We start from the raw sequence: 27,099 nt of genomic DNA, 5'->3' as shown, positions 1-27,099 counted from the left end.
CTTGAATCGGCCAATTTAGATGATCAGCCCGGCAGGCCTCATCCTCTCCTGTATCCCCCCGAATATCACGCCTCCCCATACCCCTTCCTCATCGTCCCTCACGTCAATCACTCCCTCCTGCTCGGGAGTAATCATCATCGCCCTCCCATGCAGGGTCTTCTCGCCGGCGAATCTGCCTACCACGTCGACCACCCCGTCGACACCGACGAAAGTGAAGCCCGTGCCTAAAGCCATCCCAGCCGCAGCGAAGGCTTCCAGCCTATTCCTGCACCATCGGGGTGTCCATAAAGCAAGGCACAAAACAGTTCGTGCAGATATCGAGACGGGGTGTCTCGTGGCGGAGGCCACGGCAGAGACCTCGAATATCGACCACTAGAGTTTAGGTATGGTACATAAACCCTTACTTAGCCCGGTTGTTGAATTATCGAAAGACAATGATGACTTGGAATTGCATATAGATCGTCTAACAGACAGGCAGATCGGTGTTGCCTGGGTCGTAGCCATTAACTCCGCGCACACAGAGTCAATACTCGCACTTGGATGTATGATAGTCCGCAATTCTCCCACCTCCGTGTGGGCCACTGTTGAGCTGATCAAGATGAGAGACTTTGAGAATCGCGATCTGTGCAACTCTCCGGGCCCGTCATTACCCCCAGTCGCCGGCCGGTGCCGGTTCATGTACCACATCCCAAGTTAGGCGGTGGTGAAGATGCCCAGGAGATTCACGTCGAGGGTGGGACGGCGCGGTTGATGCGGAGTGAGCTGCTGTCGTCTTACCCTTTGATCACCATGTCCACAAGGCTGCTCGCCTCACTGATGACGCCTGCCAGCAAAGCAGCAACGTCAATGGACTTAACTCGGAGAGGCTCGCATAGCGTGTTCAAATGCTTCCACGGAACTGTCATGGTCCGTCACGTCGCAGCAGACAAACGTTGCAGAGACGCCGTTGGATTCGAGACCTGTGACCACGCGGCTGCCACCCTCTGTATCCAGATCCGCGATGGTAGCGTGGGGCGCCTATATGGTAAAGCGCTTGACAATGGCAAGGCCTAGGCCGGATGCGCCGCCTGCTCCTTGTCAGCAGGCTAACAGTCTGATATGCGGACCAATGTCAGGGCTCTCGTCTCGAATGAATTTTAAGGGTGCTTTGGCAATTTAAACAATCACTTGCCTATGACTATGGCTGACTTGCCACAGAGGGGAGAAAGATCGACGTCATTCGAAATGTTACACGAGATAAAATGCCATTGGTGTGTTGTTGTGAATTAAGGAGCCGGACCGGGACTTTATACCTTTGATCTGATGGGGGAAGCACTGCCGAACACATGTAACCGAAGCCTGTTACGAAGAAGGGTTAAGGACCTTGTGTGAGCCAAGAGTCCTGGTGGTGGGCGAGGCCAGTCCTCCACAGACGATCCTTCACAGGGCTGGAGATGCCAGAAGAGGCTTCACGAGCTCCTGCCATAGTGTCACAGGTACTTGTGCGAGAGGTTTGCACCAATGCCGTAGCGTCGGCTGTGTCGGTCTCCGTTGTGAGAAAGGTCAGGCCAGTCCAGAGTCCTGGGGTATGAAGATCTAGAGTGGGTTTGGTAGAGATACCCAAAACCCTCCTCAGTGGCGGCCATGGAATTCCGTCGTGTCGGCTTGTCTCAGAACGTGGGAGTCATCGTGTCACCGCACGGCCCTTTTGCGTCGTAACGGAATGTGTCAGGTCCAGCCAGCACCATGGAATGGTCTTACCAATGCTCAAATCTCCGACGCAGATCAATTCGGACCGCGGCGAGTTATGTAGTTGAGGAGTCCCGCATGTGAGCCGCCGACAACTTTTGGCCCACAAGCTCTATATCGACGACTGTCACATTCTCGCGCTTCCATGGGTGGGATGTGGCAATGTCCCGCGGTCATCCTCGTCTCCCTATAGCCTGGAGCTTCAGGCTTTGTGGTGAGTAATTACCTCATGCCACTTACGGTTTTGACGGTGGAGGATAATATCGGTGCAGCATCGAACCCTCGGCAGCCCACTGTGCGAGCGCACGCCGTACTTCGTGTGCTTTGAAATGCAGCGTCGTCCTATTTTCAAGTTTGTTGGATCAAGATGTGTCTGTCTTGGTGTCTGTATGTCGGGCCACATACAGGCTTCCATTAGTCGGAGGCAGGGAGCAGTTTGGAAGAGCCGACTTGGTCTGGACTCCGTGTGCCGGTGGGGAGATGTTTCCAGAACAAAGTCTGTGTGGTCTGTAAAGCCAGTTTGCTCAGTCAAGAGACGACTTGAACGACAAACCGGGTACGGAGTAGATCTGCCAGCTCCCGGGAGTGGCTCCGAAGCAAGGTCAGTCAGCCAGTAAGGTTCTGGCTGAGGTATACCTCCCCCCGCCTGAGAGCAGTACCAAAGAATATTGGTTTCGTAGAGCCCCTACCTCGGACATGTTCATGTTGTACTTGTTTTGGTGGATTGGGGCAAAGTCGGTCTAGCCCATCGATGCCAACTGTCGCAAGCTTTACGCACGTGGCTCGATCTGAGAATGCAAATCGTTCGGTAGGTTTATCTTCGGTTTCTGAAAGCAGTACGCGAACAGCACTTCCCGACCTTGGCTCAGATCACGGTTGACCACTAGTTCAGGAAGAAAATCATGCTGCGAATAGACAACATAAAGCGGGATGAGCGATATTGGCCTTGGGAAATCTCGACCCTGACATTCAGTGAAGCGAGAAGCTCTGCAGGTACAGCAGAAACTGGCCTTGAATCGTATCATCACGTCATCTTCGTCAACAACGCTTATGTTATCACTACTCATAGCACTTCCCGTGCAAAATCTATATGAGAGAGAACTGGTGCCTTTATTCGGGCGCTGCGAACGTAATCCACGACCAATCCCGTCAGTCCATAGGAATCCACGGAATGCTCGTCACCTTTCCCAACCCTCAAGGATGGTATTGCTTCATGAAGTGTTGTTGCGACATGCTTACTTCTTCTCGCTCTGGACCTGCTTCACCTTCTCGAGGACCTTGGGATAGAGAGGGTGGCTAGACTCAAGACCGGTAAGTTTGGTGGTGGCTTCCTCGGCACTCATTTCGCTGAGAATCTTGGCCAGTTCCTTGCTCTCATCATCACCTTCGACATTCTGGAATCGCAGAGCCATCTCCACACCACGGATGAGAGCGGTGACATCGTACCCGCGTTCGGCTAATTGCGCGGCGGGGCCGATGAAGCGCTCCTTACGACCAAGCTTTCGGAGTGGTGCACGGCCGACACGAACGGGGACGTCTTCGAGGTGAGGGTTGGAAATGCGGTGAATGATGGTATCCACGTATTTCTGCTGCTCCTCAGGAGTGATGCCATGCTTGCCGCTAATGAGGTGTGCTGTCTCTTCCAAGGCCTCGTGGACCTCGTTCCGGATCTCTGGGTCTGCCATGGCTTCATGGATGGTCTTGTGGCCCTTGTAGTAGCCGAAGTAGGCAGCTGTGGCGTGGCTGGTATTGACGGTGAAAAGCTTGCGCTCGATGTATGGCTCCAAATCATCGACCCAGTGAATACCTTTGACTTCAGGATGACCTGACTTGAAACCAGTGGTCTCCACGCACCACTCGTAGAAGCTCTCGATGACGACGTCAAGATTGGCATTTTGGGGTTGCGTTGGGACAATTCTGTCGATAGCGGAATTGCCAAACTCGGCCTTGGAGTCGAGGTCCTTGAGCACTTCGGGCTTCATGTTCTTCTCATCCGTGATAAGTGCCTTGAGAGCGTCTGTCGCATTGATCATGTTCTCGCAGGCAATGACAGCGAGCGGCTTGGACTTTGTTCTTGCGGCAATGCCATCGGCAATGGGCTTAGCGATAAACTTGAGGACGTTCGGACCGACGGCGCAGGTGACAATGTCTGCATCGGCGATACATTTGACGACCTCGTCCATGCTGTACTTGGAGTTGAGGGCGCGGTAGTTTGTGATTGTCTTGCTCTTCTCTCCATCTTCCCCAACCTCAGTGATCTTGTATGATTTAGATTCATTGATTCGGTTGATGAGATCGTCAACGACATCGACGAAGATCACCTCGTAGCCACTCTCGTGCAGGAGTTCAGCGATGAAGCCACGGCCGATGTTGCCGCCACCAAAGTGGACTGCCTTACCGCCTGCCATGGTGAGGTGATGGCTAGGGTGATGTGAAAGTGAGACGGAAAGTTGTGCAAGTATTTGCTTTCGGGGTCTACTGGTCAAGTCAGTACAGCTGACATGCAAGACTGACGCCGCGAGGAGATGGTGGTGCACATACAATCTCTTGTCAAGCTTGAGCTCTGTCTCAGAGTTCAAGGTGAAGAGGACTGTTGCTAGATGAAAGGTCTTTGATGCAAGTTCAGGGTCTGTGAGAAAAAGATTCAGAGACCGAAGGAAATATTTATGGCATTGGGAAGCGGTCAACAAAGACTGAGTGGGATGGACCACCAAAGTGGAGGAAGACTAGCATCGTGCAGCTTCCTGTGCCCCTCAGTGCGATGAGTTGAAAGTGAAGGACGCGACCTGTGGTAACAGCTTGATTGGCTGTGAATGTCGATCGTGCAAACTACGTCATAGCGCCACGATTGGGCGGGCAGCCAATCGAAGCGGGGGTTGATCTGAGGATGAGCCTCCCATGGAGTACTCGGACGTGGAAGCAAACCATTGATTCATGACTTTGTGTGCACCAGGAAGCCACAAACAATTCGAAGATTGTCAAGCACGACGAGATTTCCGCTAGGACTCTGTGCAATTATTCTTCTTGTCTGTTATTGAGCTGGGCGATGCGAGTCGCCGCCTCAAATACTGTTCAACTCATTTGCGACCGGAATAGACCATGCTCAGAGTATCCAGCAGACTGTGCTATTAGTTGGAGCTGGGACGGTCTTCCACGGTGTGAGACTATCCAACACCTGTCCAGCAGTATCATATTAAATGCGATGCCACGTGGCACGCATTCGGAATCGTCCACTTCCATGAATCACTAGTCGCTAGGTTTGTGCATCAACCCTTCAGTATTCCCCTTTCTCGTACCGCTTGGGCCTGCGCCTCCCCACACAGCATTGCACAATAGACACGAACGAAGCAAGCAGCATGACTGCTGTCGCCGCCCATGTCATTGCGAGGAATCTTCCACCCCTGCTAGCTGATATACCAATCTCATCTGTGTATTTGTTGATTCTGTCCACCGCGATAACTATCACGGCGGTAGCTACGGCAGAGGCGACACCGAGGGCGCCGAATGCAAGCTGCCGAACAGCATTAGTATTTCCGAGGTTACACATGAAGGGGAGGGACTCACTATATCCACCAGCCAGTTGATGAAGGCTGACAGCCGCCCATCAGTGAAAATACTGGCGATCGCTGTGATCATAGCGAGACCAGAAAACACTATCCCAATGATATAGAAGACAACCATGACACGGCTGACGGTTTTGATGGTGCGTTCCGCGTCCACCACATCGCTTGGCCAATGAATGTCATCCAATGTAATTCCGGCAGGCAGGTGATCTTCAATGTATTGGGTTGGTTGAAAGTGGAAGCCCAAGGTCGGGTTTGAACATTGTGTGATGTTCTTCTTTGCATTGACCGCTGTAGAGTTGGGCGAATATGTGCCCTGGCAAAAGTCTAGGACATGCACGTTGTACAGATCAGGGAGACCCAGGAGTGAGGCAATATCGACTGTCAAATCGTTGACTATATCGTTGACACCCTGCTGGATATCATTGCCCAGGGTCGAGAGCAACCCGCCGTCGCCATCCGATGTATCGAAGAGACTCCCGTGGCCGAGTTGGGAGATATTGAGCTTGCTTCCTGTCAGCATATGTTTCTACAATAGTGCCGAACACGAGCTTACCGTCAATAACTCTGTATCCTGTAGGAACGATCGCGTGTTGCCTGCAAGTAAGCAGAGGATGGAGAGGATGAAAGCAGTGATGGCGCAAGCCAGCGTCAGGAGGGACGACAACCGCATCTTGTGTGGGTTTCGAGCGTATGAAATTGTCTACAATGAAGACCGAATGCGGGTTCAAAAGCAACGACTTCGTAGAGTCCAGTGTAAACTGACCCAGCTTATTTGATGCTTGGGTGATGAAAGCCGGGAATACGATGTTGAGAATGGTGACAGACCTGTTATACGACAGCAGTACCTTCCATGAGTATTGCCGCTGAGCCTCACTCTCGACGTTTTCCTGGGTTGCGCTTGCGTCAAACTTGGCCATGACAGTGCTCGATGTGTGGTCAGAATCTCGTCGTGGTGACAACGGTTCCCACCCAGCCTGACATGGACCAGATCCACCATGAAAATGGCTGGCGTCCTGGGGCCGGAAGAGGCAAACCCAAAGGCCTGTGCTGATCGCTGGTTGGATTGTCGGGGCGCCTCTTCTGACTGAACCAGTCTTGGCCGCCCACAGAGGCTCAGTGTGGGTCGTTCGATTGGCGTCTCAGCCACTTTCTTTAGCATGATCGTCGGCCGCGTAGCATCAAGGCCGACGTCATGCCCACGATTCTCCGATCACGCGTCAACAGACAAGGAGCGCTCAAGGCCAGGTTCCAAGCTCCGCGAAAACAAGGCTGAATCTCAAGTGGGCATTGCTGTGCGCGGCACTTGCAGTCAGTCTGGCTCACTATCGACACCACGCTGGCGCCAAGTCAAGGGCTCCGTCTTACACGAACACAGTGCGAGGTGCAGGAGCAAAATACCATAAATCTTACGCGTCGCCGAACATCCTCCATACCGAGAATAGCATCCAAGAGGTCACGTGGGACGGCGAGATCGCGGGGGCAGACCAGCTACATACCGTGCTCAATGCTCAGTGAACGGCCGCGTACCTCTCTCGCTTGTTCAGCTCGACAATGGCGCTGCGGTATGGAATATTTCCGGTGCTCGTTGGAGATGTTGCACTCTGATGGCGTGCATTATCCAACACAGAACGACGGAGGTGGAGCCAGTGCGAGACACAAACACGATGCTGATTCAAAACCAACTCTACGAGTAGACCACCGGTGAAATGGATCGCAGCCCTTGTATTCTCCTACGCCGCAATGGCAACCTGGAAAACTTCCTCGTATTTCGGCATCGCATCTGCTGTACTGTGGTATGCTTAGTCTTAGTTTCATAGCTGGAGCTCGTGGTAAGCGGTTTGCCAAAAGAACTCTATCTCCGCCTTGCCCAGTCGAGCATCAGCCTGGAACGAGTAACATAACAGAAGCTGCGACATTCACCACAGGATGGAATGTCATTTCCTTCTGCATACAGTCCCTCCCGACCAGCTGCTGGACGTGTGCTGCAGTCGCGCCACTCAAGGTATTACTCAGACATTCCTGATTCTGGTTGCAAATCCTGAGTCTCCCTTCGCAGTTCTTTGATGGCGGTCTCAAGGCTCAGTTAGCGCTTTGCTTTGCGAACACGGGTGATCGAAACCCTTGACTCACCGCCAACGCCTCGGGATTAACTCCATTCTCGATCAGAGAAACACATAATGATAACTGCGTGCGATCCAACTGGGTATTCTGCGCTAGGGATCAGCGAGAGAATGCAGGAGAGGTACTCCACTCACAAGGAGGATTGAAATCTCCTCGAGAATATCAACAACCTCACGAGCTTTCTCGCGCTTATCAGCCGTCGAAGGCATATTACCGAACGCACCAATCGAGCGAAGGACCGCTGGTCGTATGTCTTTATATTCGTTCAGGTGTATTGCAGACTGACCTGAAGGATCAAACACAGGGCGTTGGCACCTAGGTGGCTTACCAACACGCGACAATTATACACGAGCGTGCATCGTTTCAACTACTGTTTGCTCCGCCCAAATCTTGTCATCTGCTACTGTACACATTACCAAAACCTCACTTTCCTTTCACTAACCCTTTTACCCGTACAATAAACTAAGGCCATTTCTACTGGCTCTCGATGCTTGCTAAGAACCTGTGCTCGACTCCTTATTGAGGGTTAATGAATACTTATCGCGCAATGCGCGTGACCACCATGGGTCATCCGGCACCCGATGCCTCCAGTCCACCGCTTCCGATCTTCAAGACCATCCAACAACTACCACGTTGTGCTATCTCACACACATTGCAAGAGCTGAGAACTCTAGAGCGGAAGTCATTTGCTGCCAATGATGTGTTTCATTTCGATGACAAAGTTGTCAAGCAGCGTAATATGGAAATCCTTGTCGGACTTAACCACCATTCAACAGTATCCAGGGTTGTCGCATATGCTGTTTCTGTGACCTCCAATCGTCGCCTCCTTCTCCATAAGATTTGCGTTTCACCAGAACGCCGCCGCCAAAGAATCGGCTATTTGCTAATGGAGATCCTCGTTGGCACTGCAAAGCGTCGGTCTTGCCGCGGCATTGATCTCTGGGTCGATGAGGCTAACCATGCCGCGCAAGGGTTGTACTTTGAACACGGCTTCAGTGTGCAAGAAATTGTTCAAGACTACTACTCACCTGGCAGAAATGGAGTCAAGATGGCCCTCGATTTGATTGATTGACGAGTGAGTATGTCCTACCGAGAGAGGCTTGCACATTCCCTCGCGGGGCTATCCCTTGCAGGCTTTATCAGATGTTGGATGCCGACCAGCCCCTCGACAACTCCAATATTACAGGTGCTTGCAGCCGCGTCATGTCGCGCACGCGTTTCCCAGCTTGTCGAAGCCTGCCTGCCGGACTGTCTACCTATCCTGTTGGTTAGATGAGATTTCATTCTCTGTCCCAGCATGTACTCTACCCAGCAACTCGCCACATGAATGCATCTCACTGGTATCAGAAAGCCTTTACTGGCATCTTCCTTTTTATCTGCGTTATGTCTCGTTACAGCCGAGCCTCAGCTGGCCTTCCCGATCAATTCACAAGTCCCTCCTGTGGCATATGCATCTCAGCCATACGATTTTGTCTTTTCCGAGACTACCTTCGTGTCCAGCGCACCGCAGATATCCTACACAATCACAAACGGTCCGAACTGGCTCGAGATCGACAGTGCTTCCCGCAGATTCTCGGGCGTGCCCAATGGTGAGGAAGTGGGAGCAGCAACTATCCAGCTCGTCGCCTCGGACTCGACAGGGCAGACATCCACAAGCTTCACTTTCGTGGTTGCCGAATCTTCAGACCTTCACGTCGATGCGCCAATACTTCCTCAGCTAGAACGCAGCGGGGCTACTTCCTCACCCAATTCGCTACTTGCACATCGCCAAGAACCCTTCAACCTTTCTTTCGGAGAGGATACTTTTCGTGGTGCGGTCCCCGCAACCAGATATTATGCTGTTTCTGCAGACAACACACCTCTACCTCCGTGGGTGCAGTTTGATGAATACACATTGTCATTTTCGGGCACGACTCCTGCGTTGGTCTCCGCCCTGGCCGGGCCCCAGACATATGGCCTAAGACTGATTGCGTCAAATGTACCAGGATTTGCCGAAGCAGCAATCGATTTTGACATTGTCATTAGCAGGCGCGTGTTTGGGTTTTCGACGGCGTCCCAGAACATCAGCATCTCCCCCAGCGTTCCCTTTCAGTCTGCATCATTCCGATCCTTCCTCAGCCTGGATGGCCAGGCTGTAGCAGATAATCAACTTGCAAGCGTTGATGCAGATGTTCCGACATGGGTCTCGTTCGACAAAAACCAGTTATCCTTGAGCGGGACTCCCAGTGTTTCAACCAACGCCACCATCACAATCAGCGTTACAGATATCTATGGCGATGTAGCCCATGCCACCGTCTTTCTGCAAGGTTCGGCCAATGGGAGCGAGCTCTTGGGGACTCTCGCTGTTATCAATGTTACAGCTGGAGAGTACTTTTCTTACACTTTGGCTACTCCTTCGTTCTCGCACTCAACCCGAGCGATAGCAGATCTGGATGACGCATACAGCTGGCTTAACTTCGACCCCTCGAGTTGGACTCTGTCCGGGCATGTTCCGGTCGATCAAAATGCGCAGCCGCTAGATATTCGAATCACCTTTGAAGATACAGCATCAACTGCTACAGGGGATGTCGTGCTGCAAGTGGTGCACGCCACGAGAGCAACAGGGGTCACCTCGACGCAAGTTTCAAAGACACAGACTCTTCCGAAGGCCAGTGTCACCAGCGAAGGTCCAGTGCCAGCTACCAGTCCCAGAAATCAGAAAACAAGCAACAGGCATGCCTTGCACGTCACACTTGCCATTGTCTTTCCCCTATTTGCAGCCAGCCTTGTGCTTCTTCTATTTCTGTGCTGTCTTAGAAGAAAGAAACATAGCAAACGACGTGTTAGCAAGAATTCCGTTGAGGATAGTCCTGGGTCTGGTGAAGGGCCTGGGCAAGAGCCTGCTCCACGAACTGCATTGTCTACAGAGATCCTGGGACTTGTTAACCCCCAGCAACCAGCCCCTCCACGGCCTCCGAGACTCGATCTCCAATTGCCAAACGACTCGATGCGACAGTCTAGACAGAGCCTGTCGGCTGCAGCCCGACTGGGGCCACTTTCTCAGCACCGAATTTCACAGATATTTGCGGATGATCCAGGTCTAGCTACCGGCGTAGCGATACCTAGGCGAGCTGCGAACACCGCAGAATCTGGGGAGACAACAGATTTCGCCCCTGCAGCTGCGTCAGTCAACCAGGGCGCGCTGCCTCAAGGTCCTTTGTCATCCATCGTCAGCAGATCCTCGATAGCAGGCCGTCAAAGCTGGAATAGGCATTCTTCCAGACTGAGTCAACAAATTGTGCTGCCAGCAATAGTGGGATTACCAGATCGAAGAAGTGGTGCCGGTCACGGCGCTGGTCTACTCTTGCCTCCTGATGCCACTGCAAGCCGCATGTCTTGGCGGGATACTTGGACATCTTACCCATCGATTGACCCTCGCCGGACGACGGTGGTCCTAGAGTCATTCCCGGCCCCTCCCGGAGATGGGTCAGATTCCGGCAAAAGCCTTCCTAGAACAAAGATACCACCCCCTTTGTTACGAGTTGTCTCCGAAGATAGTGACGAGGCCATGTCCTTCGAGGAACAGCGTCAGAGGTGGCACACAGAACGTGCAAGAGCGAGGCTGGAGGGGATCTCACGATTTTCCAATGAAGGGTCGGCACGGATGATGGGGTCAAATAGAACACCGTGGCGTGCAAGGGATAACGCAACAGAAAAGTCTGAGCCGTCGAAGCCGATCAGCAAGCCGAAAGTGTTAGGCGAACGCTCATACGAGCACTCATGGTCGGAATGGTCAGGAGTTGGACCAGCCGCCCGCGAATCTTCACAAGTGAGAAGTCCATCAGTCTCACATATTCTCAGTCGACCGGTGTCAAGAAGGAGGCCCAGCGTTGCGAGCAGCGGCCAGTTTGAGTCGGTCACGTCCTCTGACAGTCAGTGGGAAGACGAGGAGGATCTGGAGGTGGAAGAAAGCAAGGAAGGATTCAGACAGTGGCAGACTTATAACCGCTCACAAGCATCGCCGCGCCTGCCTTTGAGCCCAGTTCCTGCTTCGAGGGAGAACTCGGACAGAAGGAGTGCCAGTGATTACACGAGGTATCAGACGCGGGTGGCGGCCGGGAGATGGCATGTCAGTGTCGAAGAGCGAGGGCTGACGAGATCGTACGGCAGCCAGAGTGGAAGCTTCCGTTTTCTTTGACCTAGCCTTACAGCCTGGGCGAGTGATAGTCGTAGAAATAGAAATGAAAAGGCCTCCGCACACCGTTGATTGCATTTCTGGAATGCGCATCTAGGAGTGACGAAAGAGTCAGGCGGCGATGAGTGAGTGGATGGAATTCTTAGTCAGGAATCGGTGGTGATGCCATTTTGCCCTGAGCAACGATCGCCTGCACCAACTTGACCAGCCCACCTTCTCAGACCCGGATCATCTTTTGCTTGAACGGCACTTTCTCCATCACTGCACGCGACCCTCTGATAGCGAGCAATAGGACTACTATTCACTCAGATTACCATCGGTATCGTCTTTCTGTGCTTGAGCAGCTGTGCATATCTCGTTACGTTACCGCAGAGCCTGCGTTTTGTCCTGTTCTAGGCCTTGGACCTGCCACACTCTGCACGCCGCCCGCTGCCCGCTTGTGATATCGTCTACAGAGGGTATATGAGCACCGTCACACTCAACCCAAGTCTCCAAGCGAAGAACTGCCAGCATGGGTCAGACGCTGTCAGAACCAGTCGTCGAAAAGGTGCGCTCTCCATTGATACACTTTGCTGATGCTTCGAAGAAGCCACCTGCATTTGCGCACAACCTCGTGACGAAGGCCATCGTGCCGGCTCGTGGTCTTTGCCTCGACGCGAACCCAGCGAAAGCTATTGACAAAGCCGCTGACCGATTCACCTGACAGGTCTCCGATAGCGGCGCCGACGACTGTGTTTATTATGGCCTTTCGGCCATGCAGGGATGGCGTATAAGCATGGAAGATGCGCACGCTGCCGTCCTCGACTTACAGCCAGAAGGAAATAGCAAAACCCCGCAGCCTGCTGCGCCAGACAAACGGTTATCATATTTCGGGGTCTACGATGGTCACGGGGGAGAAAAAGTTGCGCAGTTCGCGGGAGAAAACATCCACAAGATTGTCGCAAAACAAGACGCATTCGCCAAGGGCGACATCGAACAAGCTCTGAAAGACGGCTTTCTAGCCACAGATCGAGCTATTCTAAATGGTACGCATCGGGTCTACAAATGATGCTCTGGGATATGCTAAAACCCCGCCTAGATGCCCGGTACGAAGACGAGGTGTCCGGTTGTACCGCCTCGGTCGGCATCATATCGAAAGACAAGATCTGGGTGGTGCGTGCATCTGTCTGGGTATCGTGATTTACGCGACTCACATGCTTCAGGCCAATGCTGGGGACTCGCGAACTGTACTCGGGGTCAAAGGGAGAGCAAAACCACTGTCTTTCGACCACAAGCCTCAGAACGAAGGTACACGCTCCTCCTTATATCACTCTCTGCGTCAAAGGCTGACACAGGGATAGGCGAGAAGGCTCGTATAAGTGCCGCAGGTGGTTTCGTCGACTTTGGTCGAGTCAATGGCAACCTTGCGTTGTCACGTGCCATCGGAGACTTCGAGTTCAAGAAGAGTGCCGATCTTTCGCCCGAGCAACAGATTGTTACAGCCTTCCCTGACGTGATCACGCATGAGATCTCTCCCGACGACGAATTCTTGGTCATTGCTTGTGATGGTCTAAGCTCACTTTTCTGCCTCGCTGGTGGGCGCCGCGCTAACAGTGGTCAGGAATCTGGGATTGCCAGTCGTCGCAGGCGGTGGTCGAGTTCGTTCGAAGAGGAATTGCCGCCAAGCAAGAATTACAGTCGATTTGTGAGAACATGATGGACAACTGCCTTGCATCCAACAGTGAGACAGGCGGTGTTGGTTGCGACAACATGACCATGATCGTTATCGCTCTCCTGAATGGCAAGACCAAAGAGCAGTGGTATGAGATGATTGGCAAACGAGTAGCAGATGGTGATGGTCCTTGTGCGCCACCAGAGTATGGCAAGTCCAGCCTCAACTCCAAAAAGACTAAGGCTCTTCTAACAGGCGACAGCTGAATTCCGTGGACCGGGTGTTCGTCATCAGTTCGACCACGACAGCCCGGATGAGTATGAGCTGGATTTAGATCATCGACCGAGAGGCTTTGGAGGTCGGAGTGGCAGGATTATCTTGCTCGGAGACGGAACAGAAGTACTGACGGACTCAGATGACACGGAAATGTTCGATCAGAGCGAAGAAGACAAAGACGCCGCAAACCAGGTTAAGAAGAGCACCCCGGACACGTCAGATGTCGAATCTGCTCGAAGCGAGCGAGAGGGTACACCAGCCCCACAGTCAGCCAGTGATGAGTCGAAAGGATCAAGTCACCGTGATGCCTCGCAGGGTAAGAACACAGAAGTCAAAGCCGTGGCAGACGAGACGACGGCGAAGACAGTTGCCTGATAGCAGGACACAAGGAGGCTCCGGGGCAGACAGGCAGATGTTTTTCCACCACGACTAGCGATACCCCTGTCGTCACCGCATTGATGAAGAGTATCTAGCATTCATGAGATCGCTTTAGAACCTCGTGTGGGTACGGAGTATTGCACCCTGACTTCCTTCGCGTGGTCCATGGTGCTCACGTCGTCGTGATGCAGCAGCGAGCACAATGGCAGGTCCATGCTGTACCTGAACCAAGCACAGGATTAAGTGCAATCAGGCTATGAGTTGGCATGAGCAAGCAAGCATTTCGTATTCCCAATGACATCCAATCACAAATGGTGGGCAAAACGATCGGTGACGTTGGACTCGCAGCTTCCTCGCCGAACAACCCGTGTCGCTGTCGTTTCGAGGGCAGCAAGTGGTGCAGCAAAGGAGACAGACGCACATGCCCGGCTGCTGGTGTGACGGCATCACCAACTTTGCCAACAACAGGTTTTCTTTCAGCATGGCACATTTTTATTTCCCATGGCGGTTGCAGTCAGGCGAGCAGCGTACAAAGTAGACCCGAACCTCTTGCCACACCTTTCCGTTGCCAGTCTGGCTTTTGGCCGATAATCCTAATCATTTAACTCTCACTATTGGATCGATTTCGCTTCATACCTCCTCCGAAATTGTTCGTCTGACTGTGGAGCTTGGCACAGCTCGTTGCAACTTTCTTGACTTGCTTCTGGGTCCCGTTTCCTGGTGCTTCTCTGTCTCGAGTCCCGGGACCGTCTTTCGCAAGCATTGGTTTCCGTTTTCACCCCGTCAACATGTCTTCTCCATCGTCAACTTCATCCGCAAAGCGAAAGAGGCTGACCGCCACGGCGGATCTCCAACCTTCATCACGCGATGCCTCCGGCGAAGAGCTGGCCGATTCTCCCTCGCATAACCTGCGAAATCGCAAGCACGCTTCAAGCAATTCAATTGACAACAACATCCCGCCTAGCAAGCGAGCACGCACGCGGTCGAATGCTAAGTCCGCCGAGTCTAACGGTCCCCCTGGGCCAGACGCTGCGCACGACAACCGCGGTGAACAATCGGCCACCACCTTGGACAATGACGAGGAACAGACCCTCAAGAGACAAAGTAGAATCACAAGTTCCTCGACGAAAGCTATTGTCGCTGGCGACCATGGTACCATGGAGGATGCTGGCAAAGCTGGAATGAGAGATCCTGTGGGAGGATACAAGACAAATCCGCCGCCTGTGGGTAGGCCCGTCAGAGTCTATGCCGATGGAGTTTTTGATCTGTTCCACCTGGGGTAAGCTAGTATCAACTCCCTTCCGGCAACTACCTGCTAACTTCGTGCAAAGGCACATGCGGCAGCTCGAACAAGCAAAGACCGCCTTTCCAGACACCTACCTGATTGTTGGAGTAACAGGAGATGCAGAGACACACAAGAGAAAGGGCTTGACCGTGCTCACCGGCGCAGAAAGAGCAGAAACACTCCGCCACTGTCGATGGGTCGACGAAGTCATCCCAAATTGTCCCTGGATCGTCACGCCCGAGTTCCTCGAAAAGCACAAGATTGACTACGTGGCGCACGATGATGAACCTTATGGCGCAGCTGAAGGAGACGACATCTACGCACCTATCAAGAAGGAGGGCAAGTTCCTTGTCACGCAGCGGACCGAGGGTGTCTCGACGACTGGAATCATCACTAAGATTGTCCGAGATTACGAGAAGTACATTGTGCGGCAACTCAAGAGAGGCACCAGCCGCCAGGAACTCAACATAAGCTGGCTCAAGAAGAACGAGTTGGACCTGAAAAGGCACATGCAGGAACTGCGAGATAGTGTCAAGTCCAACTGGATAACGGCCGGCGGAGAAATCTCAAGAGACCTACGATCGTTCTGGACAAACGCCAACTCTCGACCTGCAAGCCCAGCTCCGTTTAACAGACAGCTGAGCGAAAGTGCCCTCAGGAGTCCAACTGGTGGCCTGAGTGTGGTCGAGCAGTTGAAGCAGTTGGAAGCAGGTCAAGTCGACAAGAGAAGCATATCTCCCGGGAGACTCAGCAGGAGCGAGGACTTTGCCGCTGGGTACAGCTTAGGATTGATTGGCGGTGTCAAATCATGGGTAAGCATAGCCATCACCGGCCCATAGAGGCCGTTGCACGGGTTTGACGTGGAATTGCTGACACGAACATTGCAGATGATGCGTGGCCAACGAGCACTTCGAGATAGCCAAGCCCCAAGTCCGGAAGGAAGCGAGGACGACGAGGCTAGGAGTCCCGTCAGCAATGATGGGAATGATCGAGAGCCTCTCACTGTTACCCTGACGCCTCCGGCTGGGTTTGGAAGAGGTCGAAAAGGAAAGACTGCTAAGAGCGATCCTCAGGAACCTAAGCGAGAAGCTTTGGATGTCTTGCATTGATTTCGCACCGTGGAGCGCAGGGCTTCTTCTGCTCAGAGGTCTTTTTGGCCGGAGGACTTGCCAGCAACTCACCAGTCATTCACTTTCTGAGCCGACATGCTTATATTACGTATGTGGCCAGTAATTCTTTGGTATTATAGTGAGAGCATGGGGTTGAAAAACACGGCCGGGGGTTATACAGGCGTATGGACGATATCACTTCGGGGAGCTGTTGTGCTGCGTTTCTCAAGGCTGGCATTGATGACACCGTCAAAAGTACCTGCTATTTGCTCGAGCAACAAGGAGCGTTCTATTTACACCTATGACAGATGGAATGACGCGAGGGGAAGATCGTTAGCACCAATGGAGCGACCAGTGTGTGTCTTATGTATCATTTGTTCATAGTTTGCCAGTTCCGGTTTCTCATTGTCTATTCGGCCCTAGCTTTCAGAGTCTCCATGCAGACACACCCATGCCGTGCATTGACTTGATGTTCTGAGCAAGATAGGGAAGTGTACCTCTGCTCGTGGTGCACAGTTATCATCTCCAGCCCACTGGACCTTGCTCCGTGGTTCGGAGGCCCCTCACCACTTCCGGAGCAAACGCTTCATCCGTCCATCCATCCATCTGATTGACTGATTCATACGCGCAACCCACGGGAGCGAAGCCTGCGAAGAGCTATGCTTTCGTGCAGCTCACTGGATCTCTTGCGTTGTTCCGCCTTCCACTTTCCAGAGTACACTCCCACCAACGGCATGCCACTCCACCTCCGCGGCAAAAGTCGTCTATGACCGCGGCTTCTCCTTCTTTTCCTTCCACAGCGCACTCAGACCCACGCCCGAGACCTTGACCACCTTGAACCGCACACCGGGGATATCACCCTTGGCTTTACCCTTGCGACCGAACCCAGCAAGGAGGACTTCGTCGTTCTCGTCCACAAAGTTGAGACAACCGTCATTGGGCACTGTATCAACGCCATCAGTATGGATGCGCCACTCCAACCGAGACGTTGACGAGATTCATCCATTTGGGGCGGGTAACACAAAAAGACCACTTTTCTTCCTCGCCACCTCGTCTCTTGCAATGGGGGTAAAGAGAATACGTACCGAACGCAGTCACCTTCTTTCCATTCTTGATCAACTGCACGCGCACGCACTTTCGGATGGCCGAGTTGGGCTGCTTTGCTTCGACGCCGACCTTTTCCAGCACGATGCCCTTGGCGTGCGAGGAGCCGCCGAAGGGGGAGGACTTGTAGGCCGTGCCGAGGAGGCGCTTCTTGTAGTGCAGGTCGGCCCAGCGGCCTTCCTTGCGGGCGGCGACGAGCTTGCGGGCCGCGTTGAGACCGCGGGGTTTGCCTCTGTTTGTCATTTCTGGAAGAAGAGCCCGTCTGTCAGTATAGGTTGTAGCAGGTGCAAGGCACGAACATTGGGGAGATTGAGCTCAGGATGTAGTGAAGATGGGAATTTTGCGACAGGGAGTGCCCCTTGGGAGAAGGATTGGTTGGTGATACGAGAGCGCACAAAAGTCGTACGTACTGGCTTTCTGGGACAAGCAGGTGGGTGATGAGGGTAGGGTTGACGACGCTGTAAGATCGACTTTGCGAGCGGCGACGGCGATATTGAGAGTAGATTTCGAAAAGTGGAGTGGTGCGTTGCCAAGATCAAATTGCGCTTGGGCTCAAGTCGGCGGAACATTACTGTGTATTATCCTACGGCGAAGTGGGGCCTCGTTTGCGCAGTATGATGTCTACTGTCCAGTACCACCCGAGCCACCACGCTTTCGGCCTCCCGATCAACCGTTGTGGACTGTCGTGCTGCGTCTGTCTCCATGATCCGAATGTAGCCCTGGGTACAAAGGCGAGAGCACCGCTCTCAGCCCAAGCCCAACGTGATCCCTCCCCACAATCATGGCCTCCTCACACAGTGGACCTCGCCAGCCGGCGCACCTCGAGACCCCCGGGACAGCCTCGTCCTTTGAACGGCCAAAGCTCACCACCACCACTACCCGCACAACGGCGCACCGCCTCCCCCCGCCTGCTCTCTTCCAAGGCCCACCCTCGAAGAACGCCTCGCACATCTCTCTCGTTTTACCCACCGACCGCGTTCCTGGGGCTCCCTCCTCCGAAACCGAAAATGCGGGCCACCAACACCGGATCATGCGCCCGTCGCGCGTCCCGCCGGCTTCCTCCTTCTCCGGCCCCAGCTCCGGCCACCTGCGTCAGCATGCCTCTGGCGCTGCAGGGGGAGCCGTCGCAGACGACAACCGCGCCGAGCAACTGTGGGCGGAGATGCAAAAGACGCTCGCCGATGTGGAACTGTCGGCCATGAACACGTCGCACGTCTTCGGGGCAAGCCACCTGCACGCGCTGGAGGATCTGCGCGCGGCCCAGCTCTCGCTCGCGCAGACCTGGGCGAAGACCGAGACGGACGAACTGCTCGAGCACGATTTCGACACCACGAGCAGAAACGAAGCCAACGTCGGGGCAGCGTTGGAGGCCAAGACCTCGGCGGGGGGGACGGCCAACGTTCCGCCCATGCCCATGTCCACGCCGAGCACCGCAGCACGCGCGAAGGGCACGACGCCGCAGACGGGCTCGTCCCCCGCGACGGCAAAGGACGGGAAGGACGGTAAGGATGGTGGCGGCAAGCCGAGCGCGTTCACGAATGATAAGAACCTGGAGGAGGAGACGGAGCGGGACATCCAACTCGCGAGGAAGCGCCGCGAGGCCAACGACCGGTATTTCTCGCAGGTCAATCGTGGGGTGTTGGAGGTGGTGAGTAAGCTTGACGAGGTGGCCGGGGCGATGAGGCGCGTCGAGCGCGAGAGCCGCGAGATCTGGGACGAGAGTACCGACGAGGATGACACCGAGGATGAGCGCACGGGCGGCAGTGAGACAGAGGAGGGTGATGCTGATGGCGAGGGAGGGAGTGGTACGGAACGGTCGGGCTTGACAGACAGTCCTGTGCCTGTGAGGAAGGATGGATGAGGGCTATCTATATTCGAGTCCTCAACGATCGTATCATTTGATCGGCGCATGAGAGCCGTGGTTACCAGGTACATCTTCACCTTCGGATGCTCTTTGACGGGCCCTCGCGCCTCTTTTTTACCGCAAGAGCCTGATCCTATGCGAAGAACCTTTGAGAAAGACCCTACAAGAAATGGAGGACGCCAAGGACAGGAGCCTTTTCTCCATTCACTTCAGTGCACCCCTTGAGCCGGCGGACAGGTCGGATATATTATTTACGGCAAGGATTCCATGAAAGGGGCATTGTTGTTGGAATGTTACGGCCTGTCTAAAATAAGATGATGGTCCGGGTTAACAGTACCTTGGATGAAGTCGAACTGCTAAAAAGTGAATGGGACTGGAGCTGTGACTAAGTGAAGGCAGTTACCATGTCTTGGGATGAAGCTGTTTTATGATATCGGCGTGGATGGAAGGTCATGTCGACAATGTGAAGGAGGTACAAAGCCAACGTCCACGCCCAAGCATAACTGAGCTCCGAGGGGAAACTCAGGTGGTACATCAGCTTCTTCATACAGTATTTTACAGAGACAAAGGGACCTCGACTCATCCGAGCTGTCTGGCGTGACCGAGTTCACCTTTTGGCAATCGCCTAGCTTCACATTGACGAAGTTATGGGCAGGAGAGGCAAAGCAAGAGACGAATGAGACTCTTATCTTGATTATCCGAATCGTGGCCATTATATGAATATCCATCGCCTAGGTTTCAGGCACCATGAGTGAAAAAGGAACTGAAGACCTTACTCTGCTCCACGCCTTCGACATCTTGCCCATCCCAATCAGCAGAATCACGCAATCATTCTATGCGATATTCTCCTTGGTTACATCCTCGCCTGTGCCGTCATGGTCATATCGACTCCGGAGCGGTTGCGGTTGAGGTTGTTCCACCGGACTGGGACGTTGGTCGGCGAAGCGGACGGATGTACTCCTATGGCGCGTCCTTGGACGACGACCATCTGTTTTGTCCACAGCTTCTGCCACCACCGTTCCCTGGGGTGCACCACTGCGCCTTCGGTAAGCGTCATCTGGCTCCTCGGTTGACCCGCTCTCGTTCTTCAGAACCGTATTTCCGGCACTGTCTGAGCTGCGTCGACTTCCCGTCGAGACCGCTTGTGAAAGGCCAGAGTCACCTCTCCGGCGTCTTTTGGAGTTCTGAGTCAGGAATGGCGAAGGCGTCCGAGGAAGCGACGCGAGATAGTCTCCATGACGGTCCTCGTCGTCCAGTTCGGCCCAGATACCTTCGGTGTCAGTGTCCGGGCCCACGTGAACTGGCAGCGTCGATGGCATCGTACGGGTGCGGCCAACAAGCAAAGGTCTTTCTTGGTCGTTGGAATCTTGCGAAGCAGCACTGGAGCTTCTCCGCTTCCTTGCGGGAAGTAGCGGAGCTCGTTCGTCCACGGGTGACCGCAATATCCCCATTCCTGGTACAAGCGGGGTCTGGGGAGGCGCAGGTGACTGATGAGCAGCTTCTTCCGGAGTGGTATCATCCAATCTCCAAGACAACGCTAAGACACCAGTAAGGAGGATTGCGGTACCCAACGCCACCAGGCCGGCATCCCGAGAGCTTAACCTCGACCCTTGCTGGAAATATATCAAACCGTCTAGAATTGCAATGATGTTGTAAATGCAGAACACAAAGGGGTATAGTACGCTGGTGCTGCAGAGGCGTAGACCGAGGTGCAAGTAGTACAACTGCGTCAGTGCAAAAAACAGTAGCGCAACCAGGATCAGCCACGACTGGAAACGGTCGAACTGGTTTTTATGATCGACAATGGTCCGGACGATCAATTCAACCGCTGATTTGGCGACCAGGAGCGAATGAGCAGACAAGATGCCAGATATCAGGGCGTAGGAGAGACCGCGAGTCAATCGAAGCCGGTTGACCCGGATTCTCAAAGGGTGAGGAAGCTGAGCGGTGAAGGAGCGGGACAGGGTTCGTTGGCGATCCGTCGATACTGATCCAGCCCGCGATCTTGGCCTTTCGGTCTTTGCCAGGTTCTCTGCAATGCGCTTGTGCGAGGACCAAATCTTGAGGACATGAGCGAACAGTATTGTTGCAATCACCACGAGCATTGTGGCAACCATCCACATGATGAAGTCTCTCTGTCCGAGCAGATGTAGCAACTGCCGCAGGTTATGCGCCGGCTCGCCAATTGCTCCAAATGCAGCGATCAGCGCGGCCCCCGAACATGTCAGAAGTGTTCCGATCAAAGAGAACCGAGTGAAGGGTTCACCCAGCAGCAGCGTCGCAAACGCGGTATTGAAGACAAGGCCCGAAGCTTGCAGGGTCGAAAGGACTGGGAGAGGGAGGGTCGTGATTTGGATGGTGCTGCCGACCACGTTGGAGACCAAAAACATCAGCATGCCTAGCTGCCATCTCCGTCTCTTGTAGGGAGGAGTCCGAGGCTCCGTGTGAGGCTTGTCATCTTCAATAATGTGGGACTGTCGCTGGAGGGTCAGGCCCAGGCTCTGGATCGAGGTCGACAGGAGGCCAACAATGACTCCAATCTATACGACAGTCAGAATTCGCCCATAAGGATAAAGTACATGCATACAGCGATGGTGCCTTGGGGCGAGATATCGCCCAGTTGGCCCATGGTTGACGCAGGCGGGTAACGAGCAAAAGCGCATTCGTGAGGGCGACTCGCCGGAGCCGCTCATCTTGGAACACCGTGCATGGAGAAGAATAGTCTAGCTGGCGAAGATAACCATGATTGTAAAACCTCCGCGGCGACGATGCAATCGCGAAGAGCCGCCTGAAGAGCGAACGGCTTTACCGTCTCAAAGGGTGAGCGTTTCCAACACAGTCAACATGAGGTCATCGGGAGCGACCAAGCCTGTGGTCGGAATGCTGCGCCGTAGACTTTGTCTTCCGGGGTCGCATTGCTCATCGCTACGACGTAGTTGCCTCTTCAAAATACCAAAAATCTTGGGCTTCCACAAGGTCTGACCTCTCCTTGACAGCCAGACTCCAAAGAGAGCTTAACAGGGTTGAGTGCCGTCGACAGTGGCGGGTTGTCACACGATAGCACAATGCATCTTCCAAGTAACGTGCCGGCGGTAAGTCTACCTCGTATCTGTCCTTCTCAGCGGGCCGACCGCAATAAGCCGCTGTCACCGTCTGCTACGCCTAGGAGTTTCCAACTCCACAGTGCGGAAACTTCAACTCCGTCAACAAAGCCTGGTGTTCCCCATTGTCCGTACGCCCACCGTCCTCGCCGGGCCTTTCCACTCTTTCCACCAGCAACGCGCCACAGTACTCTGAATACCCCTTATTGCCACTGAACCCGTCAATCGGAGCCCCCTGCGAAACAGCCCGGTGCACCTTCCGCCACGAGAACTGATGCTGCACTTCCTCGTACCCCTCGAGGTGTAGACTCTCTCATACGTCCCTTTACCAACCTCGGATAGCTCCACGGCCTGCGTCATGTTCTCGTTCAGGAACCATTCCCACTCTCGGACAGTGCAGAAATCGCCGCACAACTCCGCGTCATGGCATGCTGGCGGCATCCAGGAGAAGCTCAGGATATCGAGTCGGCAATCTCTTGCGAGTGCTTCAGTGAAAGTCGAGCCACAATGCGTGAGAAAGGTGGGAGGGTATGAGCTTTCTGCAATGATAAAGCGGAGGCCCAGGCTGACTAGGGCAAGAAAGACCAGGACGACACCAAGCATGGAGATCATCTTACCTTGTCCGACGAGCGACGGGGTGCTTTCTCCCTCAGCAGCCTTTGTTCGAGATCGTTGTCTCGATCTGCTACAGGGCGTTGCTTGTATCCCAGATATCTATTCATCTCGCCGAGAATGGTTGCAATATTTTGTTCCAAAACCATCCTAACGAATCGGTCGCTGGGGCTTGCAGGAGGTTCGAAACTCCCGCGTACAACGAAGTGCGAGAAAAGAGTACTCGCTTCTCAGGGACCGAGTGCGTATATGTCCGGCGCCAGAGCCATGCAAGCACCAAGGGCAAGCCAGCAACGTCGACTGCTGGTTCAAATCCCGGAGTTGAGCAGACATGGCGATGTTGATAAGCATATATTACCCTACGCCTTCTCTTTGATGACGACGATCATAGCATCATACATCCTCTAGACCTCACGAGGTCCCGGAATATATCATCCTCATATCACCGCCTTCAGCAAAATGTGGATCTTAGCTCCAGTCCGGGGGGTACACGATACCTACCCTTCGGTTAGGGTCCAGCAATGAAAGCCTGACCATCCATTGCAGTGAGGGTTGGGTCGAGTACTAGAGAAGCAGTGCCTACTGGAGTGCTAGGTAGGGTACCGGAACGATCAGGCCGCTATTGTCCTTCTAAACAATTTCCACCGACGGTTGTTGTCAGCTTACTATTTAGCCACCCTACTTGATCGAGAGCCCAGCCTTACCCTGTCGAACGCAGTGGTGCGCACAAGGCTGCGCCAAGACAGTTTGTTCAGGGGTTGCTCCGATCTTGGAACTCGAACTCGTACATTTTTCCCGCCACCCACCTTCAGCATCACGGCGCAATTCGAGAGAAACCATCCTGGGCGAACCCATCATCTACGAGGTAGGGGCATGCCTTCTATCTGCATGTATGACTCTGATCTGCTGGGATATATTTACCGCATATCGGTGGCTACCGACATGCCCCAGGGACTTACTAAAAAGTCCATTCCCACACCAGCAGCATTTTTAACCAACTTCCTGCAAGCCGGCTGGGTACAACATTCGCTTTGAAGTCAGCGTCGGGATTCTGTGGTGATCAAAGTCGCGATCAAAGATGCCGTCAAGATCGTCTGAAACAAAAAGGGGTGGCAGGCCTTCCCAGTTGACCGCGTCTGGGGAGGACCGGTTGGTTGCTGAACCGCCAAACACCCGCAAATCTTCATCAGCGACGGTGAAATCGTCAGCGGTACTCCGTATAAATCGGATTCTCCGAGACCTGCTCCGGACCCTCTAAACCTCGAATGACTTCGTTGACCATGTCATCGAGACCTCCGCGGTCATGGGGAAATTGTGTCGTTCAAAGAAGCCAGTACGACTGCCAAGGAAGTCTTCTGCGTAGAAAACGCCTTATTGGAACCAAGCGACCGATACGGTCTGCGGATCGATCAACGGTCTGCTATCGACTCGGCACCTCCGGGCCTGACGCGACTTACATGGAGACAACGGCGCTGGTTCATCTGGAGACAGAATCTCGCATATGGTTCTGAAACCTTGCTCGATGGGCCCACTGGAGCGCTGCGCCTTGATGGCAAGCTCTTGGTCCGCTGTCATCTTCCCTGCAAATCCCTTGGGGTTGGCAATCGGACATGAAGGATCTTGGCTCGAACGAGTACTTGACTTAACGATGTCTTCTCGACTCGCGAGTACGAGGAAGCACCGCTCAGATAAAAATACGGCCGCTTGCTTACCCTGCAAGAGCTTACCCTGCAAGAATGTTCCCTGCAGCGAAACTTATGTAGCGTTGCGCGGAGAGGTCGACCGAAACTTGGCGACATGAAGTACTTTAATCTAGCGATGCTTTCAAGTTTGATAGCCTCCCGATGGCGATAATTGGGTTGAATCATACCAACAATATGGGCACATGATCTCAAGTCCTGGGACATAGTGTAGAGCGTAATTCTTTTCACTTTCCGATCTGTCCTTGTCTGCATTCCCACGTTGAATCAATTCCCCCTCTGCCGCTGATGACATTCATGTCGGCCAATTCTTCGGCTATTCTGGGTTGCGTCGATCTGCGTCTGAGCCGGGACTCCTGCCTTAGTAGACCTGCGGTTGGAGCCTCATTCTCATCAGCGGTCGCAAAGGAGTCAAGGAAGTCTCGCTGTACACCCAGAACAACTTGAAGCTCATGAGCTGTCGTGATGAGGAGCATCTCGTGACGGGCATCGGCTGGTTTGGAACTCTTTTGGGCTGCTGTCAACCGGTCTGCATCCTGTGGCGTTATCTCTCTCGATATGTGGCAGTCCAAGTCTAGCAGAAGTCAGACGTGATTGGGAAGGTTGCAGCTGTGGATGACATACGGGTGACACGGGCAAAGGTGGACTTGGGAAGCCGCTCTCATAAATGTTGTACCAGCACGCCTCCGACCCAGGACTTCTGCAACTCTCTGCCACGGGAGCTATTCGTCCCCTCTGTTGATCAGTCATCGCTCATTGGTGAGGTCCTTACTTTCCGCTTCTGCGCACATCGGATCGGCCTGTTCGTGCTGAACCGGTGCTTGCACGTCGTTGAACATAAGAAAGCGGCGACTGCAGTGGTGGGTCGAAAGTGAATGCACAGCGTACAGATGCTGTCTTCTCTATTGATTAGCATGGACTCCTTCTTTTGTGTGGGCACCATACCTGAGACGTCGGATACTTGTGCGCAGGTCGAGTATCGCATGTAATGGTGTGGCTCATACTAAGTTAAGTACTCGTAAAGGGATACTAGTATGCAAAGAACAACTTATGCTGCCCGTCTTCCACAGGAACAGCATGACATCTGCGCTTTTTGTCCCAGGCTCGTCCATCGGTACTACTATGTATCTTCGGGATCGCCGTGGCTGTCTGAGGTCTGATACAAGGGAACGTGCTGTCTTCTGGGTGCATCTTTCGATGGCATTGTGGCAGAAGACGATGATCCGTGGTTTCTGGAATTCGAGTTGGAGTCGCTCGAGTCATGGAGCTTCGATCCGTCGACTGAGTGAGTGAGATAGCGAATGATGTTAGACTGTTCGGTGAGGATCGAATGCGGCCACTTCGATGATAGCAAGGATTGCGTAGCCCTGCAGGGCCTCGAGAAGGCAGCTTATTGTTTTGGGCTGAAGAGCCCTGACGGTAGTGAGCTTAAAGTAATAAATTGATGAAGATTTGACCGACTTCCAGCATGAAAGGGAAACGGAGTGGACACGAGGGAAACGTCGCGTGACGTTTTCAAAGGGTCAGGAGCGCAGACCATAAGGAATCAAAGCTACCGCGAAAGACCTCGAAGTACTAAGTTCTAAGTACATAAGTAGTACTATGTACGTTGGGTCTCCTTGAGTACTTACTACATACTGCGTACTATGTAGTTACTACTACATAGTAGGAAGTAAGTATGTACTACTACTAGTAGTATACATTTCCACGTGGAGGTGGTGCCGTACATCAAGCCCGCCGACGAATGTGGAGAAACACGTCCGCCGAGAGAAGGTCGGACGCAGCCATGCTACGGAAAGCAAAGACAAGAGTTGCGGGCATAGTCTCAGCGCGTTTCTTGCTTCTGATTGACTTCGTGCATATGTACTGTATGTATCCTTTGCCAGCCTCATTCAGCATCTGATCTGGGGGGAAAACTTAGAAGTTGCGAGCAGCCTGCTTTCACTTCAAGACGTTGTTCTTGTTCAGACGCATGTAATAAGCGGGCTTGGAATTTCTTCGGCCTCTCAATTGCCTGAAGGCGCCCTTATCATGGCTTTCAGTTCTGACGACCGTGGCAGGTACAGTACTTAGTACCTCATCTGGCTTTCAGTGCGACCCAGAAAAGTTTGTACGCTCGAATGCGTCGTCTTTTGCCCTTTGGCTTGAAATGTCCTCGCAATTAGAAGTCATTGTTCAATTCCAGGGCGACATGATCACGTAGACTCACAGGTTCACACACGTCGTTCATCTTTCAGCGCAGCTCGAACTTCGCATCGGTGGTTTTTCTCAACCCCACATCATCAACTTTTTTTATCCCGCATCGCTACTAAGTAGTCCCTCTCAGATCCCGCAACCTCAGTTTTTCTTCAATGCGGCATCATCAGTTTTTCTCACATCCGCAGCAACGGTTTGCGTCACCAGGTTCAAAAAGGCACTGCCCTGCACAGC

The 27,099-nt window shown here is 53.4% G+C and overlaps 10 protein-coding genes across 10 annotated transcripts; 5 read left to right on the top strand and 5 right to left on the bottom strand.

Annotated features, from left to right (window-relative positions):
- Positions 1–15: 15 nt before the first annotated feature.
- A1O7_02976 (uncharacterized protein) lies at positions 16–234 on the bottom strand (the record flags this gene model as incomplete). Its single annotated transcript, XM_007757002.1, has 1 exon — positions 16–234. The coding sequence occupies one exon, from the start codon at positions 232–234 to the stop codon at positions 16–18; it is 219 nt and encodes a 72-aa protein (XP_007755192.1).
- A 2,729-nt stretch (positions 235–2,963) lies between these two features.
- A1O7_02975 (mannitol-1-phosphate 5-dehydrogenase) lies at positions 2,964–4,136 on the bottom strand (the record flags this gene model as incomplete). Its single annotated transcript, XM_007757001.1, has 1 exon — positions 2,964–4,136. The coding sequence occupies one exon, from the start codon at positions 4,134–4,136 to the stop codon at positions 2,964–2,966; it is 1,173 nt and encodes a 390-aa protein (XP_007755191.1).
- Positions 4,137–5,002: 866 nt separating this feature from the next.
- On the bottom strand, positions 5,003–5,964 carry A1O7_02974 (uncharacterized protein; the record flags this gene model as incomplete). Its single annotated transcript, XM_007757000.1, has 3 exons — positions 5,003–5,239; positions 5,293–5,796; positions 5,848–5,964. The coding sequence occupies 3 exons, from the start codon at positions 5,962–5,964 to the stop codon at positions 5,003–5,005; spliced, it is 858 nt and encodes a 285-aa protein (XP_007755190.1).
- Positions 5,965–7,977: 2,013 nt separating this feature from the next.
- A1O7_02973 (uncharacterized protein) lies at positions 7,978–8,487 on the top strand (the record flags this gene model as incomplete). The annotated part of the gene is made up of 1 exon (XM_007756999.1): positions 7,978–8,487. The coding sequence occupies one exon, from the start codon at positions 7,978–7,980 to the stop codon at positions 8,485–8,487; it is 510 nt and encodes a 169-aa protein (XP_007755189.1).
- Positions 8,488–8,558: 71 nt separating this feature from the next.
- Positions 8,559–11,592, top strand: A1O7_02972 (uncharacterized protein; the record flags this gene model as incomplete). The annotated part of the gene is made up of 2 exons (XM_007756998.1): positions 8,559–8,682; positions 8,813–11,592. The coding sequence occupies 2 exons, from the start codon at positions 8,559–8,561 to the stop codon at positions 11,590–11,592; spliced, it is 2,904 nt and encodes a 967-aa protein (XP_007755188.1).
- A 772-nt stretch (positions 11,593–12,364) lies between these two features.
- Positions 12,365–13,891, top strand: A1O7_02971 (protein phosphatase; the record flags this gene model as incomplete). The annotated part of the gene is made up of 6 exons (XM_007756997.1): positions 12,365–12,614; positions 12,668–12,741; positions 12,792–12,876; positions 12,930–13,136; positions 13,190–13,432; positions 13,503–13,891. 6 exons carry the CDS (start codon positions 12,365–12,367, stop codon positions 13,889–13,891), a joined length of 1,248 nt encoding a protein of 415 aa, XP_007755187.1.
- Positions 13,892–14,682: 791 nt separating this feature from the next.
- A1O7_02970 (choline-phosphate cytidylyltransferase) lies at positions 14,683–16,288 on the top strand (the record flags this gene model as incomplete). The annotated part of the gene is made up of 3 exons (XM_007756996.1): positions 14,683–15,173; positions 15,226–15,991; positions 16,067–16,288. The coding sequence occupies 3 exons, from the start codon at positions 14,683–14,685 to the stop codon at positions 16,286–16,288; spliced, it is 1,479 nt and encodes a 492-aa protein (XP_007755186.1).
- Positions 16,289–17,052: 764 nt separating this feature from the next.
- A1O7_02969 (40S ribosomal protein S23) lies at positions 17,053–17,635 on the bottom strand (the record flags this gene model as incomplete). The annotated part of the gene is made up of 2 exons (XM_007756995.1): positions 17,053–17,231; positions 17,374–17,635. 2 exons carry the CDS (start codon positions 17,633–17,635, stop codon positions 17,053–17,055), a joined length of 441 nt encoding a protein of 146 aa, XP_007755185.1.
- A 538-nt stretch (positions 17,636–18,173) lies between these two features.
- On the top strand, positions 18,174–19,253 carry A1O7_02968 (uncharacterized protein; the record flags this gene model as incomplete). The annotated part of the gene is made up of 1 exon (XM_007756994.1): positions 18,174–19,253. One exon carries the CDS (start codon positions 18,174–18,176, stop codon positions 19,251–19,253), a length of 1,080 nt encoding a protein of 359 aa, XP_007755184.1.
- An 836-nt stretch (positions 19,254–20,089) lies between these two features.
- On the bottom strand, positions 20,090–21,885 carry A1O7_02967 (uncharacterized protein; the record flags this gene model as incomplete). Its single annotated transcript, XM_007756993.1, has 2 exons — positions 20,090–21,796; positions 21,844–21,885. The coding sequence occupies 2 exons, from the start codon at positions 21,883–21,885 to the stop codon at positions 20,090–20,092; spliced, it is 1,749 nt and encodes a 582-aa protein (XP_007755183.1).
- Positions 21,886–27,099: the final 5,214 nt, after the last annotated feature.

Source organism: Cladophialophora yegresii (assembly GCF_000585515.1).
Source record: "Cladophialophora yegresii CBS 114405 chromosome Unknown aczIN-supercont1.2, whole genome shotgun sequence".
Lineage (NCBI taxonomy): Eukaryota > Fungi > Ascomycota > Eurotiomycetes > Chaetothyriales > Herpotrichiellaceae > Cladophialophora > Cladophialophora yegresii.
The sequence above is the reverse complement of the archived record's forward strand: the minus strand, read 5'-3'. Positions and strand labels throughout refer to the sequence as shown.